At 45.3% G+C, this 14610-nt stretch overlaps 1 protein-coding gene across 5 annotated transcripts in view; it reads left to right on the top strand.

Moving 5' to 3' along the window:
• The window catches only part of LOC144954508 (talin-2-like), a 230513-nt gene that overhangs the window by 75155 nt on the left and 140748 nt on the right, over positions 1–14610 (top strand). For 4 of the 5 annotated variants that reach the window (XM_078884982.1, XM_078885003.1, XM_078884993.1 and 1 more), the window contains exons 2-3: positions 793–868; positions 9675–9855. In XM_078884982.1, the coding sequence (XP_078741108.1) occupies positions 9720–9855 (136 nt within the window). In that variant the 5' untranslated portion in view covers positions 793–868; positions 9675–9719. The remainder of the gene's footprint in view (positions 1–792; positions 869–9674; positions 9856–14610) is intronic. The other variant, XM_078884986.1, reaches the window with a different exon arrangement.

The raw sequence follows: 14610 nt of genomic DNA, 5'->3' as shown, positions 1-14610 counted from the left end.
CACAAGTGGCTTGAACAGGGCGTATACCTTTACCTATTATAGATATGGCAATATGTGTCCATGCAATGTACAATTTATACTAATCTGACCAGAGATAAATTCGAACCTCCGATTGGCACGGTTGGCTACAAACGGTGTGAAAGAAATTCAACATTACGTGCATACTAAAAGGAAGTGGCACCTGTTTACGAGGAGCTTGCCTGTTGACATGGCATGTGGTTGTAGCAATCGCCTGTGGTTGGGGGGGTTTGACTCTCAATCGGATGGTTGTGGTTTAATTCCCAGTCACTGTCTGGTTCAGCACATAAACTGTCTGCAGCACGCAGTCAATGTGTATACGTATGTTGAACTTCTTTCGAACCGTACAATGCCATCCGTGCTCATCACAGGTCCGATAAAATGACTTCTACTTTTCTGGATGTCAGCAGTGGTTATCACATTGGGAGGCTTTCCCCTGCATTAGGAATGTGGAATTTCCACCACTGGTTCAGGACATGCGATGAGCGCTGCACCATTGGCTCATCCATTCCGCAAAGCGATTTCACCTCTCTTTTGACCGGTATGTCCTAAATCTAGGGTGATGTTCGATTTGCAGGTTCCATTGTGTAAGACGGAGTCGCTTTTAACCAGATCACGGTTCGCAGTACAATTGCACTGAACTGGAGCCTGCCCCGTCAATCCTGCAGTCAGGATGTGTGTGTGTGTGCCGTTCAAGGAAGCGAGTGCAAAGGGAGAGTAAAAACACACAAGCTCCACCACTTGCTAAAGTGTGGGGCATTTTGTATTTGACAGGAAGCGGATGTTGTGAGCTGTGACCTTATGAGCACGTGGCCTTGACGACAACCTCAGCACAGGAGGAATCGTACAGGTGAGCCATTTACAAGAACTCCTAGGAGGTCATTTCTTTAAAACTGATTTTTATATTTAGATTGTTGTCCTTCAGCCGCACCTTCGATTAGCACGGTTGGATATGTATGGTGCGAAAGGAGGTCAACATACATACATTCGCAGTGAGCATTCTCACTACAACATAGTGCTCAGGCAAAAGTTTGCGTGCCATCTTGCGTCTTTCAACATTTCCGTGGTATATATGTTTAAGACAAAGATCTCCCGGATTCATGGCGCAGCGCTTTAACCACGTCACTATACACAACTAGTGGTCCTATGGATCGATTGGATCCAGTCGTAGGGGTTTAGAATCCCACATTGGCTCTGTCCCACCAAAACAGATGAGTATCATCACATACTCCGTATGATCATTGCGACACTTTGGTTTTTTTCACTTACAGCAAGTGAAAGGCTTCATGAGATGAATAATATGTTGGTCACATTGCAATGCAAGCCTTAGCGATGTAATATCGATATTTTTTCTCCTACAGATCTGCTCCGGTGCTGCTGCGGTGCAAAATGTTGATTCACAATTTGGAAATTTCCAGTCAAGCGAGTCGACTCGACCCATATTTCCTATTGGTTGTTACAATGAGTAACGCTCTGTAGAATGTTACAGCGGTGGCTGTCCTCTCGACGGACTGTGCCTCCGTCATGGCAATGTAGAATTTCCACCGGCGCTTCAAGGCGCCTTTTGTGGAGATTTCAGTTCAGTTCATTTATTAGGTAAAGCCCTGTGAGCCATGCGGCTCTTGAATCGAGATGAGTGCCACTCCGACATTGTTTGGGCAGGGAGACGCTGACTTACTTAAAAAAGTGAACTAAACTGCCAGAAGTACTCTCCCTCCCCTGTTTATTAAACAATAAATGGAAAGACCTTGACCCATTACTGGCTTTACACCTTAATAATGAAATATAGCAAACGTTTCCCTGGGTGTCTTTTGCCAGCATTGACTGGGGGTTGGAGGGTGGGTGGTTGGGCTGGAGGTGTATGAAGGTGCTGAGGGGGTGGGGAGGCGATTTCTTTCAGGTTTCCAAATTCAGCGTTCAGGTGCTTACACTTTTGCGCCCAAAAACGGAGTTAAGTGAGAAAAGTAGCCAGAAAGAGATCATCATGGGGCATGGTGCTGCTATCTGCGGCTTGCGCTTGCGACGCGTGGCAGACGCCATTCCCCGGGGCGCTTGCACGTGTGCGCGCGTTCCTGCGCGCACGTTCACGTAATTTGTGAGATCCCATGAACGCCAAAACCAACCTCAGCGGTGACACGATTTGGGGGGCCCGCACGTGAGCCGTGGTGACCTCACCACCGTCTTCCACCGTGCCGGAGGAGAATGCCAGGTGCCGCTCTTCGGTGGAATTTTTTTTTCATCTTCCATTCGACACGTTTGAGTAAAGCGTGCAATTTTCCAGTCGTGAAATAAGTGTAGGCTCATTGAAGTTTAAATTTGCACCAGTTGATGTTTGGCAAAGGGTCCTCCCTATTGAAATGAGTTATGGGGTTGCTTATATCAGTTGGCAATTCTAAACCAGTAATTTAAATTCCACTTTACCATGGGGCCAGTCTCATGGTAAGACGACCGTTGTTTAATTCCCACAAGGTGTGGCCACTGCTCTCGTTGTTTCTGGCAAAGTCAACTGTATTGGTTCTGCTGAGACAGCCACGCCATGGAAATGTGGAGTGTCTGCAGCTGGCTCTTGGTCATTGAAAGTTTTTTTTTGGCCGGTTCATGCTTGCACGATCGAGTCGAAATTTTGACCTTTGACTTGGTGTACTGTACATGTACTGTACACGTATGTAACAGCACATTAAATGACGTGCACTGGACGTACAGTAAGTACGTGGCATTCGCTGTATTCATGACAAGATCCACATGTGCAGACGTGCTTCGGAGCTTAGCACAAAGGGATCTCATTCCACTGGGAATACATTTGGCAGGATGCTAACTTTTGTCCTCTTCCTTATGAGGGAAATACTCAACTCACTCTGAAATATTCGTAATTTCCAAAGTATATTTTTAAAAGCCCTTGTTTTTCCTCCAACGTGACCTTCCATCTCCGCGCCTGTGTGGGTTTTCTGTGCATGCCATAGTTTCCTCTGGTTTCCTCCCACATTGACAACACTCATTCAAATGGAATGGGCCAAACATCCCAAGGGATTGACCATCCTGAAAGTCATGAGACTCAGTGAAGCGTTTTGCTGGATAAATAACGGCCATGCGTTTATTTCTTTTGGCCACTCGGAAGTGAGTCACAGCTCACGAATGGCAGCCTCTGAACCCATTTCAGAAAGGTTTAAGTCGAATGATAATTTATTTTTCTACTTAGAATTGAATTAATTTCTCCCCCCTCCTCCGCCCTCCCGCTAACTATCCATCCCTTTTATATCCTTAATGCTGGTTAAGAACCAAAAACGTGTAAAGTATTAGCTGCGAGTGAGCAGGCCAGAGAAAGGGCCAATTGTGGCACGTGCGTGCGTGTCACCGGCTCGCTTAAGCGTGCGCGTGCGCGCACGCGGGGGCTTGTGTGTTGCTCCTTTGTGCTTCGGGGTCGTGCGCCCAACAGGGGAGGCCTTGTACGTCTCCCGGACACTCGACCCGCCCGCCTGGGAATCCCTTGTACTTTCTCAGCCGCCCATTGTGCTCCCAAACAGTCGGTCGCTGGTCCATTCCCGATGTCTATGATTTGAATCGAGGATTTTGCGTGTATGCGTGTGTGCATCACTTTAAACTCTCTCATGCTGTAAACGAGCACAATTGGACAAAGTGTCTCTGTCTCGCCTGCTCTTTTTTTTTACCACTTTTGCTCTTCTGTACAACAAGGAGTTGTACTGTACTCCCAAAAAAAGGCCATGTGTTGTCCCTTCATCATTGTTTAACCAGAGCCGATGCTGCTGCCTTGCGTTCATGCTCCATTTTATAAGAAATGCTGTGATTTCGTTATCGTTTGCAATGGGTTGAGTGGGAGAAAAAGCTGACATACCAAAACAGATGTTTAAATGTTTTTTTTCCACACAGCACTGTACAAAATGGTACATTTTTTATACTCTTTCTGCTGCCTTTTCAAGATCGTATACTTAATTTTTTTGCTATAATTGGGTGTTTGAAAGATGAAAGCAAAAATCACTGAATTTCGCTTTATTTCATGATGGCCTATTAGCATTGATATACTGCTGCATTACAGAATCTTAATTTGCACAGTGATGGTGTGCGTCTGATCTAGGAAGTCTCATATTTAATGATTTGCAATAACGACACCTACTTTGCATTTGTGCACACAACGCAGGCGCTTTGTTAACTCGTATTTTAATAACACTCCGCCAAGTCCATAAAGAGAGCCACATTCCTGTTCGCACTCATTTCTTTTTTGTTAACCTGTTTCCAATAACAGTTTTTACATTTCTTCTTGTAGGCTGTGGGCACGGGATAATGAGCACTGAAAAAAAAGCACTCAAAAAATTATACGTAACTTTTACTAAGGGGCAGATGCTTTTACTTATTGGGTTAAGATATATAATTCGGAGCAAAGCTTGACACCGTTTCCAATTGTTTATTGGGACGAATTAAATATGTCCTGAAAAAGTTGTGATTCAAGTATTCTTGCACACAATCGTTTGTCTACTCGCTGTCCGCTCCCCACACAGCTGCGCATGGAACGGACTTTGATGTCTGTTGCGTTCTTTGTTTTGGAAGGATTGCGGCGGAGGCTGCCTTTTTTCCAAATTTTGTGACCGTTATTTATTTGTGTTTTTCAATGCCTTGTGCGTCCTATTATTGTGGCTTGTTTGGCAGCGCTTCACCCGCGAGCGGTTGTGTTTCTCGTTGTCCCAACGCCACGCCTTTCCTCCCGGTTCCTCGCGTCAGGGGAGAGCAGAGACCCTGACCTCCGACCCCTCAGACCCGATCCCCCTCCTTTGCCCCTCTCCCACGGCCACCGAGCTCAGCTTGCTCAGCTTGATGACTTTCTCTCAGTGCGTGCACCGCAACGCATGGCGTGTACTATTTCTACATTGCACCATGCCTATGTAACAACTGAAACATTTTTGGTCCTATAAACATCATTGTTATTATTATAATAACAACATTGCTGAATTCGTCACATGAGTACCTTGTATACATCGGGGACAGACAAAACAAACAAAAATAGTCTACATAGCCAAAATGTACGTATTGAGAAGAGAATGGAAGAAATCGGCCAAGAGAGGGCATAGAATATGTATTTATACTGGAGGAATCCGATGAACTATGAAGCTCTTTTTCACAGATGTCCAGTAGATAGAAACACCCAGAGGCGAATGCTGCCAATGATGACAAGGGTGCTGATTTCTGACTGTCCAGTGCTCTGTGACTGCCACAATCAAACCGATTTGAACTGACCTCACCGACGGCCCTGACTGCGCTGATTGCACTGACCATGCCGAAACCCCAATCGGCCCTAATCGAACTAACCTCATCAATGATGTGGACTTCCCCAACCACACTCGCCTCGCCAGCCTGGGCCTTCACAAACCTCACCGACCACCTGAAATATGGTCATTGCGCCGATAGTCCCAATTACCCCCATCATACCAGGGACGTGCGGTCAGGGGAGGCAGGGGAGGCAGAGCCTCACCTGTCATACTCCAATGAAAAGAGCTGTTACGAACAGTAAAAAATATATATTAAGATTTATCCACTAATCTGCGTTATAAATGTAATTTCTGTACGATTCCAATAATTTTTATAGTCAAAATCGCCAAATTTGCTGAGCTCCGCTGCAAATACAGGAAGAGACGAGAGGTGAGGCAGCAACGAGCTCAGCCTCCCCTCTGATTGCGCAACCCCTCAGTAATTGGATGGAGCGCAGGCAATAAGCGCGTGCCTGTCACTATCTCAGTATGTAACCAATGTCATGTTTGTAGACCTCTTCATTTCATGTCCTCGCCTTCCATACTCCAGGTAATTTATTTCACGTATGTGTATAAAGATATTTAGGCTCGCTGGTCTCGTCATGAAACTGCAATGAAAAGCACCAGGGGAGGCAGCTATCATATCTGCCTCACTGAGGGTGACGTGTTTAACACGCCCCCCTCAGTGAGGCCACGCCCCCGCGAGGCCACGCCCCTCAGTGAAGACACGCCCCCTCAGTGAGGCCACGACCCCCTCAGTGTGTGAATCTGGCTCTGACACTAGGCAGTGCCACCCCAGCCATTGACCTCACCGCACGTCACTGCACCATACTACCCAACAATACCACCCATTATGAGAGGTCCCAGGAGGGTTCTGGCAACCACCGCTGGTATCAGCCGTTTCCAGCAGAAACCTGGCACTAACATCGCCCATTGGTGAGCCCAGGAGTGGCCATGCATTCAGTCGTGCCTGGGCCCCCATGCAATTAGTGAGGGGGCTTACAGGTGCAAATTGGGTGGCCCAGGAAGGATCTCGTGGTCAGCAGGTCATCCAGGCTGAAGGTCGCTTTTCTGGGGCATCAACGCTGCCAGAGGAGGAGGTGTCTCCAGCTTGGTGCTTCCGTGTTAGAGAGTGGCAAGCAGAGTAAATCATCCCCTTCTGCACACTGCTTGCAGGTCAGGGAGGCGGCAAGAGATTGCTGTTTAGTGCAGGCCATGTTTTGCTAATCAGTTATGGTTTGTCCATTAGGCCAGAAATTTATGGGTAAAATTATGGTGCCTTGGTTCATATATATTTTCATGACCATGAATATTCCAATTAAATCAAGGCAGTGTATAAATCATGGTAGTAATTTATAAACGCTTGCCATTGTTGTAGTTAGCGCAGTGTTCCTGCTATTTAATAGGGGATTAACAACTCTTGTCATTCTTATTGTCCCAGAACTTTGGCCTGGCGGTTAATTATTTCTGGACGCACAAAAATATACAAAGTATGAAAGTCTCAATAATAATAGGGGTTTTCCCATTTTTTCTGGCAACAAAACTGAAGCCTTTTTACAAGGAATCATGTTTAAATTAACCACAATACTTGTGATCACAATGCAAATAACAAACACACTGATAATATATGCATTGTCCTTGAAACTGATTGGTCCACACCAGAGATGGCTTTCTTTTGAGCCTCGTCTCAATTGGTGCTAGACCAGAGGACGCCAAAAGGCGTACAGCTCAAAGACAAATGCACTATCAAAGTAATGAGGGCTCCGGGGTAAGCAAGTATTGTGGTTAATGCACACATGATTCCTTGTAAAATGGTTTCAGTTTTGTTGCCAGAAAAAAAGGGGAAAAACCCTATTATTATATTTTGGTACTGGCAAAGGAGGTCTAATGATATGCAAGTCTCCTTGCTCATATTAGTGGGGAGTGATACTCACTTCCAATAGTGGCCCTGATCTTTGATTTAAATTCCACATTCCAAAGGCGGTGACCACTTCCATCCTAGGAACACCACTGTGTTGATTTCCCACTGTGGTTTTTCTTTTTATCAACCCTGAAGGATTGGTGGTCTGCATCAACCCCTGACAGGGATTTAAACACATGGTCTTGTCATTGCTTTTTGAGTTCTCTCGTGCATCTCCACCCAGCTGGATATTTGCAAAATGATTTTTTATATTACCAGTGTTTTATACTTCTCCAGTAAAGCATCAATTAGACTGGGGACTTTTAGGGATGTTTTGGCAATTCCTATTCACTGTTTTGTGTTTGGTGGGGGGGGGAGAAAATCCAATCGGTAAATTTTTGTCCTTTGCTGGAGCTCAGGTTCAATGCCCTGAACAGTCGGTGTTGCCGATGTTGCCTCTGCATGCGTTTTCAACACTGATACCATTGTGTGAATGACGATTGTCGCTCTGTTTGCAGAGCTCGTATCAGGCCCTGCATATGCTCCATTCACAACGGCCTCCTCCCCTCTCCTCCCCTCCATCTCTTATCCGCCTTCCCCGTGCCCTCAAACTCTCCGCTGTGATTTATTTTTAAACGTGGCCATGGTGTGGCAGAATAATGTGGAGGTAACCTTGATTAATGTTTGATGTGGGTAGATTTTTGCCTTGCATTGTCCTTCGCCTGTGTTTTCATATTAGAGAACAATGTCATTGCAAGGATTAATATTTCTGTAAATTGTGGATCTATTGTCCAATTAAGGCTGATATGGACTGGTTGAAGCGTGTCTCTGACAGTTATTTTCGTAAGAATGCGACTCCCTTTTTTCAAGGTCCAAAATACATTGGCGGTAATGCTACTGTACAATACGGTTGCAGTGTATTTTGCTTGGTGGCTGCTGCCGAGAAAAAACTGTTGAGCATTTGCCGTGACGAATTTCCTAATTCAGACTTTATTTCAGCTGGTAAGGCTCATTGAGCTATGCGGCTCTGTTACGAGGATGAGCACAGCCCAAGACCATTTCCAGTGGTGGCAGTTACAGGACATTGCAGGGTGGGAATGTGCAAGCTAGCAAGAGCTAAAACAACTAATTTTTTACACAAAAACCACACCAGAATTTCCAAAAAACAGCATAAACAACAAATAGCTCTTAAAATACCAGACATACTTTAACTACCTACACATTCAACATTCTCTGCACAAAAGCTGATGTTCCCACGTGTTTCATATCTAGGCCCAGGTATTTCTGTGGCCGGGCCCTCTACTCATAACCAGAAGGATGAAAGTTCAAATACCAGCCCATCTTGTCTCTTGAATCAATGAAATGAGCATTGCTTTTTGTGAAGTTGATCACGGTTGTTCTAAAAGAGGGACTGGTTCTGACCATAGGGATGTGGAATTTCCATTGTCACCGGCTCAGGACCACCAGTCTCATTTGGGCAGCAAGACACTGACTCATGGGGCCAGATTCTCAGCTTGGCAGAAAATGTGCCGATATCTCCACTTCCAACAAGGGGGAAGATTGGCAAAACAATTAGTTTTTTCAATTTCATCACGATGGGAATCAGGGCTCTAATGTTTTGTTCATTTGGTACAAATTGAAAAGCAGCTTAACGTCGCTGTCGAGTTCCAAACTGTACGAATATGAACATAACGAGCAATACAGTGCACTTATAACAGCACGGTTAAAATGTAAACATATCTTTGTGTTGATTAGTTTTTGCTCTGCGCATCCTAAGAAAGTCTCCGGCTGGGTGGCACTGTTTCGAAACACGATGCTTGCAACCAAAAAGGTGTTTATTTGCATTTGATTCACCTTCCAGATCAGGACTAATGTCCAAGGTATAGCAAGGCATCTGTGTCACTTGAACAAGTTCCTGTCTCTGTGCTGAACCAAGCTTTGGGGGGGGGGGGTGGGGGGTGGTCAGGGAAGCCGGGGGCACTGCTCATCACCTTCAGTGACTCTGAGTCAGGGGTGGAGATTTTCTGTTTTGGTCGAGTTTGCCGGACCGCCTCTATTGACATCCCACAGGTGTCATGATTTTGTGGATTCTTTAGTTGACTGGGACTCATAAAGTTTTGAAGCGCAGTCTTCAGTTGTGGCACTTTGCCACAACAGTTCTACTGAGAAAGGAATCGAGGTGTCTGTAAGGCGCTGTGTTGAGCTTATCTTCTCTGTTGCGGCGTCTTCAGGAGGTTGAAGGTGATGGTGCCCGCAGGAGTGCGTGGAGTAAGCTCGAAAAAATAAATGCTCAATCACCGCCTATCCCGGAAGGCCACTCTGAGGATAATGAGTGTCTGCGCAACCTACTTGGCTAAGATCATGATGTGCATGGTTGGGAATTCTGGACACATCACGAATATGAAGCGGTGGGCTTGCAATTTATTTTTCCTTCAATCGCCGTCCGCTTTTCTTTCACCCCGCCCCCCCCCTCCTCTTCCTCTGTCCCTCCACTCCTTCAGGTTTTGACAGAGTGGGGGCACAGGCGTTAGAGAAGACTCGCCAAGATGGTGGCCCTTTCGCTCAAGATCTGCGTGCGGCACTGCAACGTGGTGAAGACCATGCAGTTCGAGCCGTCTACCGTGGTGTGGGACGCCTGCCGCATCATCCGCGAGCGGGTTCCCGAGGCCCAGTCCGGCGAAGGTAATGTCCGGCTTCACGAGCATGGTAATGCGTGGGGGTGAGGAGTCCCCCGTCGGTTTACACGTTGGCACGTGGACTTGAGGGAAAGCCCCGAATCTGCGAACGTCACTTCTAACACAACCGTTCTGCCAAAAAGGTGCGTCGCCGTGCCACTGTGGCCGATTGTAGATAACCGTGGTCAGAACGCTCGGCTTTGCAATTGCATTTGTAACGAGAAGACTTGAAGCCACTTGCTGAGGGGCTGTAAGAGTTGACTGAAGGTCGAGTGTCGACTTTGGAGCAACTCTGGGATCTAGCAGAAAGACCGAAGAGATGCACGGTGTGCAGGTGTGCACGCTGTGGTGGCCTCACTGGTATTGTTGACCTTCATTTGCAGTTTTAGATTTAGATGGTTTCCATAGCCAAATTGCATTGCTAATATTACTTGTTTTGACTTCGGAACATTAAGAGATAGGTTCAACTGTTTTGGCGATGGAAGGTCAACTCTGAGACTTTCCTATGGGTTGTCTGATTCCTGCCACACGAATGTGGAATTTACACCACTGACGACGCAGCACAACCAGTAGGGACGACGGATACTGCCCAAATTCTGGTTTGAGCACGGAGATTCTTACTTAGTTGCTCCTGAAGAATGTGAGGTCTCGCCTGGTTTAAACGTAGGCCTTTTTGTTGAATACTTATGCAGATTTGTCCATGACACTGGCGCATTCAATCCGATATTGGCAAAATCGCATTGAACAATCTTTTACACCCACGGTCAAGCAGAAGGTATGTCTCTTCTGAAGCATACCACTTTTTTTCCCTGTCAGGAATGTACTGTCCCATCCTGTCTGATACACAAGCGAAGATAAGACAACTCAAGGCCTTTGCAGAACAGACGCAGTTCATATCGCATTGCTCGTCAATCAATGCCCCTGTCTGATGCTTGTTATTGCATTCAAAGAGAATGGAAAGAAGGGAACATACAAGACCGTGAATTGCCTGTCGCCTGATCTTCGCTCACTGTGGGTGTGATGTTGGACTGTTTTTATGGATCAGTGGCTTGGGAGTTAACTCATGTGTTATGGTCCCATAGTGTTACATTTATAGCTACTAGTCATAAAACATAATACGGGCTGTTGCTATTATGATCTGACCTGGGGACGATAGTTTAAAATTTATTTTATTTACCAGGTAAAGCATCCTGAGCTAATAGCTCTTTTTCATAAGCGACCTGGCCATAAATGATAGCTCAGCGAATTGGCTTATCATGCGGAAATTTATAGCAGCGAGTTTACGAGACCATGTGGCGAACATGCAAACTCCAAATATTCAGGCGTCAGGGTCGGGATCGAACACACAACCTCCTGCACACCAGGCGAGGGAGTAGCATTTCCCGCCCCTGATACCAGCTCCACTACCGCTTCTGAACCATGCTGGCCTTAACAGTTTAGACTAAAATATTAATGTTCGCATCTGTAGATATAATGCAAGATAGCTATGATCAGAAAGATGAATTTGCAATTTGATCGGTGCAAGTATAATTCACGGTCAGGGGTCCGTTCGTCTTCTACGTGTAGTGTTGCGGATTCTGGAGACGTCGGACGCAAGTTTTGGAGGCAACACTTTATTCAACACAATGTCCGGCAGTACAACCCGGCACCCTCAGGGCAACGGCCCTTCTATTCTCCTTGCCTAGCGAGGTGCTGCCTCCGGGCTAACTCAGCCGATACGGCACCGCTACTCTAGGTCCTCCGGCTATGGGTGCCTAGGGGAGGCTATTTTATTTTTATTTTACTTTTATTAATTTTAATTTTTTACCTACGTGACTTTACCGAAAAAACCTAAGAATATGAGGCTAATCTAACCCGACCTAGCCAAGGTGCGGGTTCCAACCACGGGCACGCTCAGACCCGGCCAAGGACGCCCCTACATTTGTAGGTTTGAGCTTCTTTCGCACCACACATAGTGAGTTGTGATAATCGGAGGTGTGAGTTTAGTTTCCGTTTTGGTTCATACATTGAGTAACCACAATGCAAAGTATAAACTGGTAAACTATGAACAAACTGCCTCCTGCCATGGGAATGTGGAATTTCCACCTCTGTTTTATGGCTGACAATAGCGATGAGTGGCCCCCGCATTGCTTATTTAAGCAAGGTGAGGCTCTCAGTATAATTTATATCGCTTAAGTACAGCATCATCGTTTTAATCCATTAAAGATAAACATACATTTTTTTGTTTACAAACTTAATAAATTTTACTCTTGCAATCTAAGCCAGCTGAAAGTATCTGTTTTTGTCTTTTATGTTCCATTTTTTTCTTCTGCTGCACAGAGCTTCCCTTAGTATTCAGAGATATAATTAAAGTTAACGCACTGTACTATCTAGTGTATGGGTTGGAAATAATGGGATAAAAAATACATCTTTCAGATATCACTGGTATGATGACAAGGCTGTCGCAAATAACAAGGGGAAATCTCCCCTATTCTGCGCGCCACTTCGATAGACCTGTGAGATGTTATTACAGTATGCATTGTGCTTTTTGAGACATCTTCAGTGCTTGGCCTCACCCAAGAGGGTGGAGTTCTCCGTACACGCCATTGTTTGCGTGCGTAAAACTTACCGACGTTAGTTCCAGCGGACGCTTTCACCGACGTTTGCTCAAACTGTTGCAAAAGTGGTTGACATGTATGTTGAGCACAATGCGAACAAAAACTGCCTAAAACACACACACAACCAAAAAACTGAATTTCTGAAAAACAATTAAAAAGTCAGTGTGTTTCCAAGCTCAAAAATGCATCGGATGATGCTCGTGTAATGTTCGCATCTCCGAGCCAGTGATGCAAATTCTACATTCCCATGGTGGGTGCCAGTCTTTCCATAGGGCAGCCATAATTAACTTCCTATGCAGTGGTGCTCAATCCATGAACTCTGGAGGAATTGCAAGTGGAGTCAACCATCCCCACAGCTGGGATTTGATTGCACGATCCTTGGATTGTCAGCGGAGCTCGGTAATTGCAGCCCTCACCTGGCCGGATAATGGATAATAATAATAATAGTCGTGCACTTTTATTATTTGCACTGTTTGTCCCCTTGCACATACGGAGCACCTGGGCCACATTCGCATTTGCATCAGTACTTTATGAAACTTAACACCAGGTGGCTAAATGACCTCGTGGTCAGCAGGGCTGTCTGCTGCTCCAGATTGTGTGAGATTGATGGCTCATCTCCCACAGCCACCTGGTCAGTTCTGCGGGGAATTACCGCGAACACACCGTCTGCCGCAGAGTGAATGTTAAAGACCCCGTGGCATCATTTACAAAGTGTAGTCTATTGTTTGCTTGTGTTGTCGGCAATTTTTCTTTATTGTAATATTGATAGCGGCTTGTGCAAAATAATACATTTTCGGAAAAATAACTGCTCACGTGTATTTACGGCTTCCCATGTTGTATTCGTAACAGACACCACAATGGCAGTCGTCGTATTTATAATTAATATCGCCTTGCAGTTAGTCTGTTTGATGAAGGCTTTCACATGCTGTGTCAGTCACCGGTGTTCTTTGACTATACTTTACCATGCTGGTTATGGTGGGAAGGTGCAGGGCTGGGTTGGGTGGGTGGGTAGTTGCAGGAGCAATTACAATACACGATGTAACACGATTTTTGTTCCTGGGTAGTAAGTGTTATTTTCTAATTGCTTATGCCTCGAAAGTATAGAAATGGCTATTTTCCCCACAAACTTTGCTTTTGTGACCAGGACTTAATGTGAAGGAATGACACAAATGCACACCACGTTTTCTCATTGAAAATAGGTAAATTTCAAAGTAACACTGTCCTGGTCACAAAAGCAAAGTTTGTGGGGACTACTAGCCATTTTCTGTACTTTTGAGGCATAAGCAATTGGAAAATAACACTTAGCACCCAGGAACAAAAACGATTTGTTTGTTACACAGTGATATCACTCACCATTGGTGTCAGCCGTGGGCAGGAATCAAACGAAAATCACCAAGTTTATAGCACAATGCGCCGAACATTACACCACCCCTCGCCCGTGCGTAATATACGTATATACACTGTGCATACACAGTACGTATATACGTATATACCTCCCTTTGATGGCCTTCTGTACAGTTGTCAAAGAATTATCACATAGACCCGTATATGAGGGCTGACCTGTAGAAGATCATGTATCTTGTGGAACAAAAACGGAAATTGTTTCTGGTATTTTGAAAAGACAGGAGAGCTGATTGCAGAGGAAGTCTGTAAGTAAACATCCAATTTTTTTTTCATTTTGACAATGACTTGCTATTGCCCAGACCATATGGACAAAATGTAATGGTGTCCGATTCAAGTTTGGGACAGAAAAAAAACACTAAATTACCATGACTAAAATGGTAAAGATGAATTGAACAAGTTGAACATTCCAAATTATTTAATATTAAAGTCAAAGTGTTTATGTACTTTAGCCGGGAGCTGGCATTTTAGAGGTGAAATGAGACGTTTCAATGAAAAAATATATATTTCAAAAGCCACAGCACTTCTCTGCTTTTTTAAAATTATGGTTGAATATTATCCAATTTTAGCTTTTGTCCTTCGTTTTTGAAGTTCACGGCACGTCTCCAAGTCATGGCTTTGTCGGGTTTTCTATAAGTTTACGTTGCCAATCCTGGCCTTAGCATTAGCATCCAATAAGGGAGGCATGTGGACGGGGAGAGTGGCCAGGTGGCTCCGAGACCCAATACTACGGGTCGAGGCATTCAGCCGTGGCTTCCCCTGGG

This window comes from Lampetra fluviatilis, chromosome 3 (genome assembly GCF_964198595.1).
Source record: "Lampetra fluviatilis chromosome 3, kcLamFluv1.1, whole genome shotgun sequence".
Classification (NCBI taxonomy): Eukaryota; Metazoa; Chordata; class Hyperoartia; order Petromyzontiformes; family Petromyzontidae; genus Lampetra; species Lampetra fluviatilis.
This window is presented reverse-complemented; position numbering and strand designations above follow the sequence as displayed.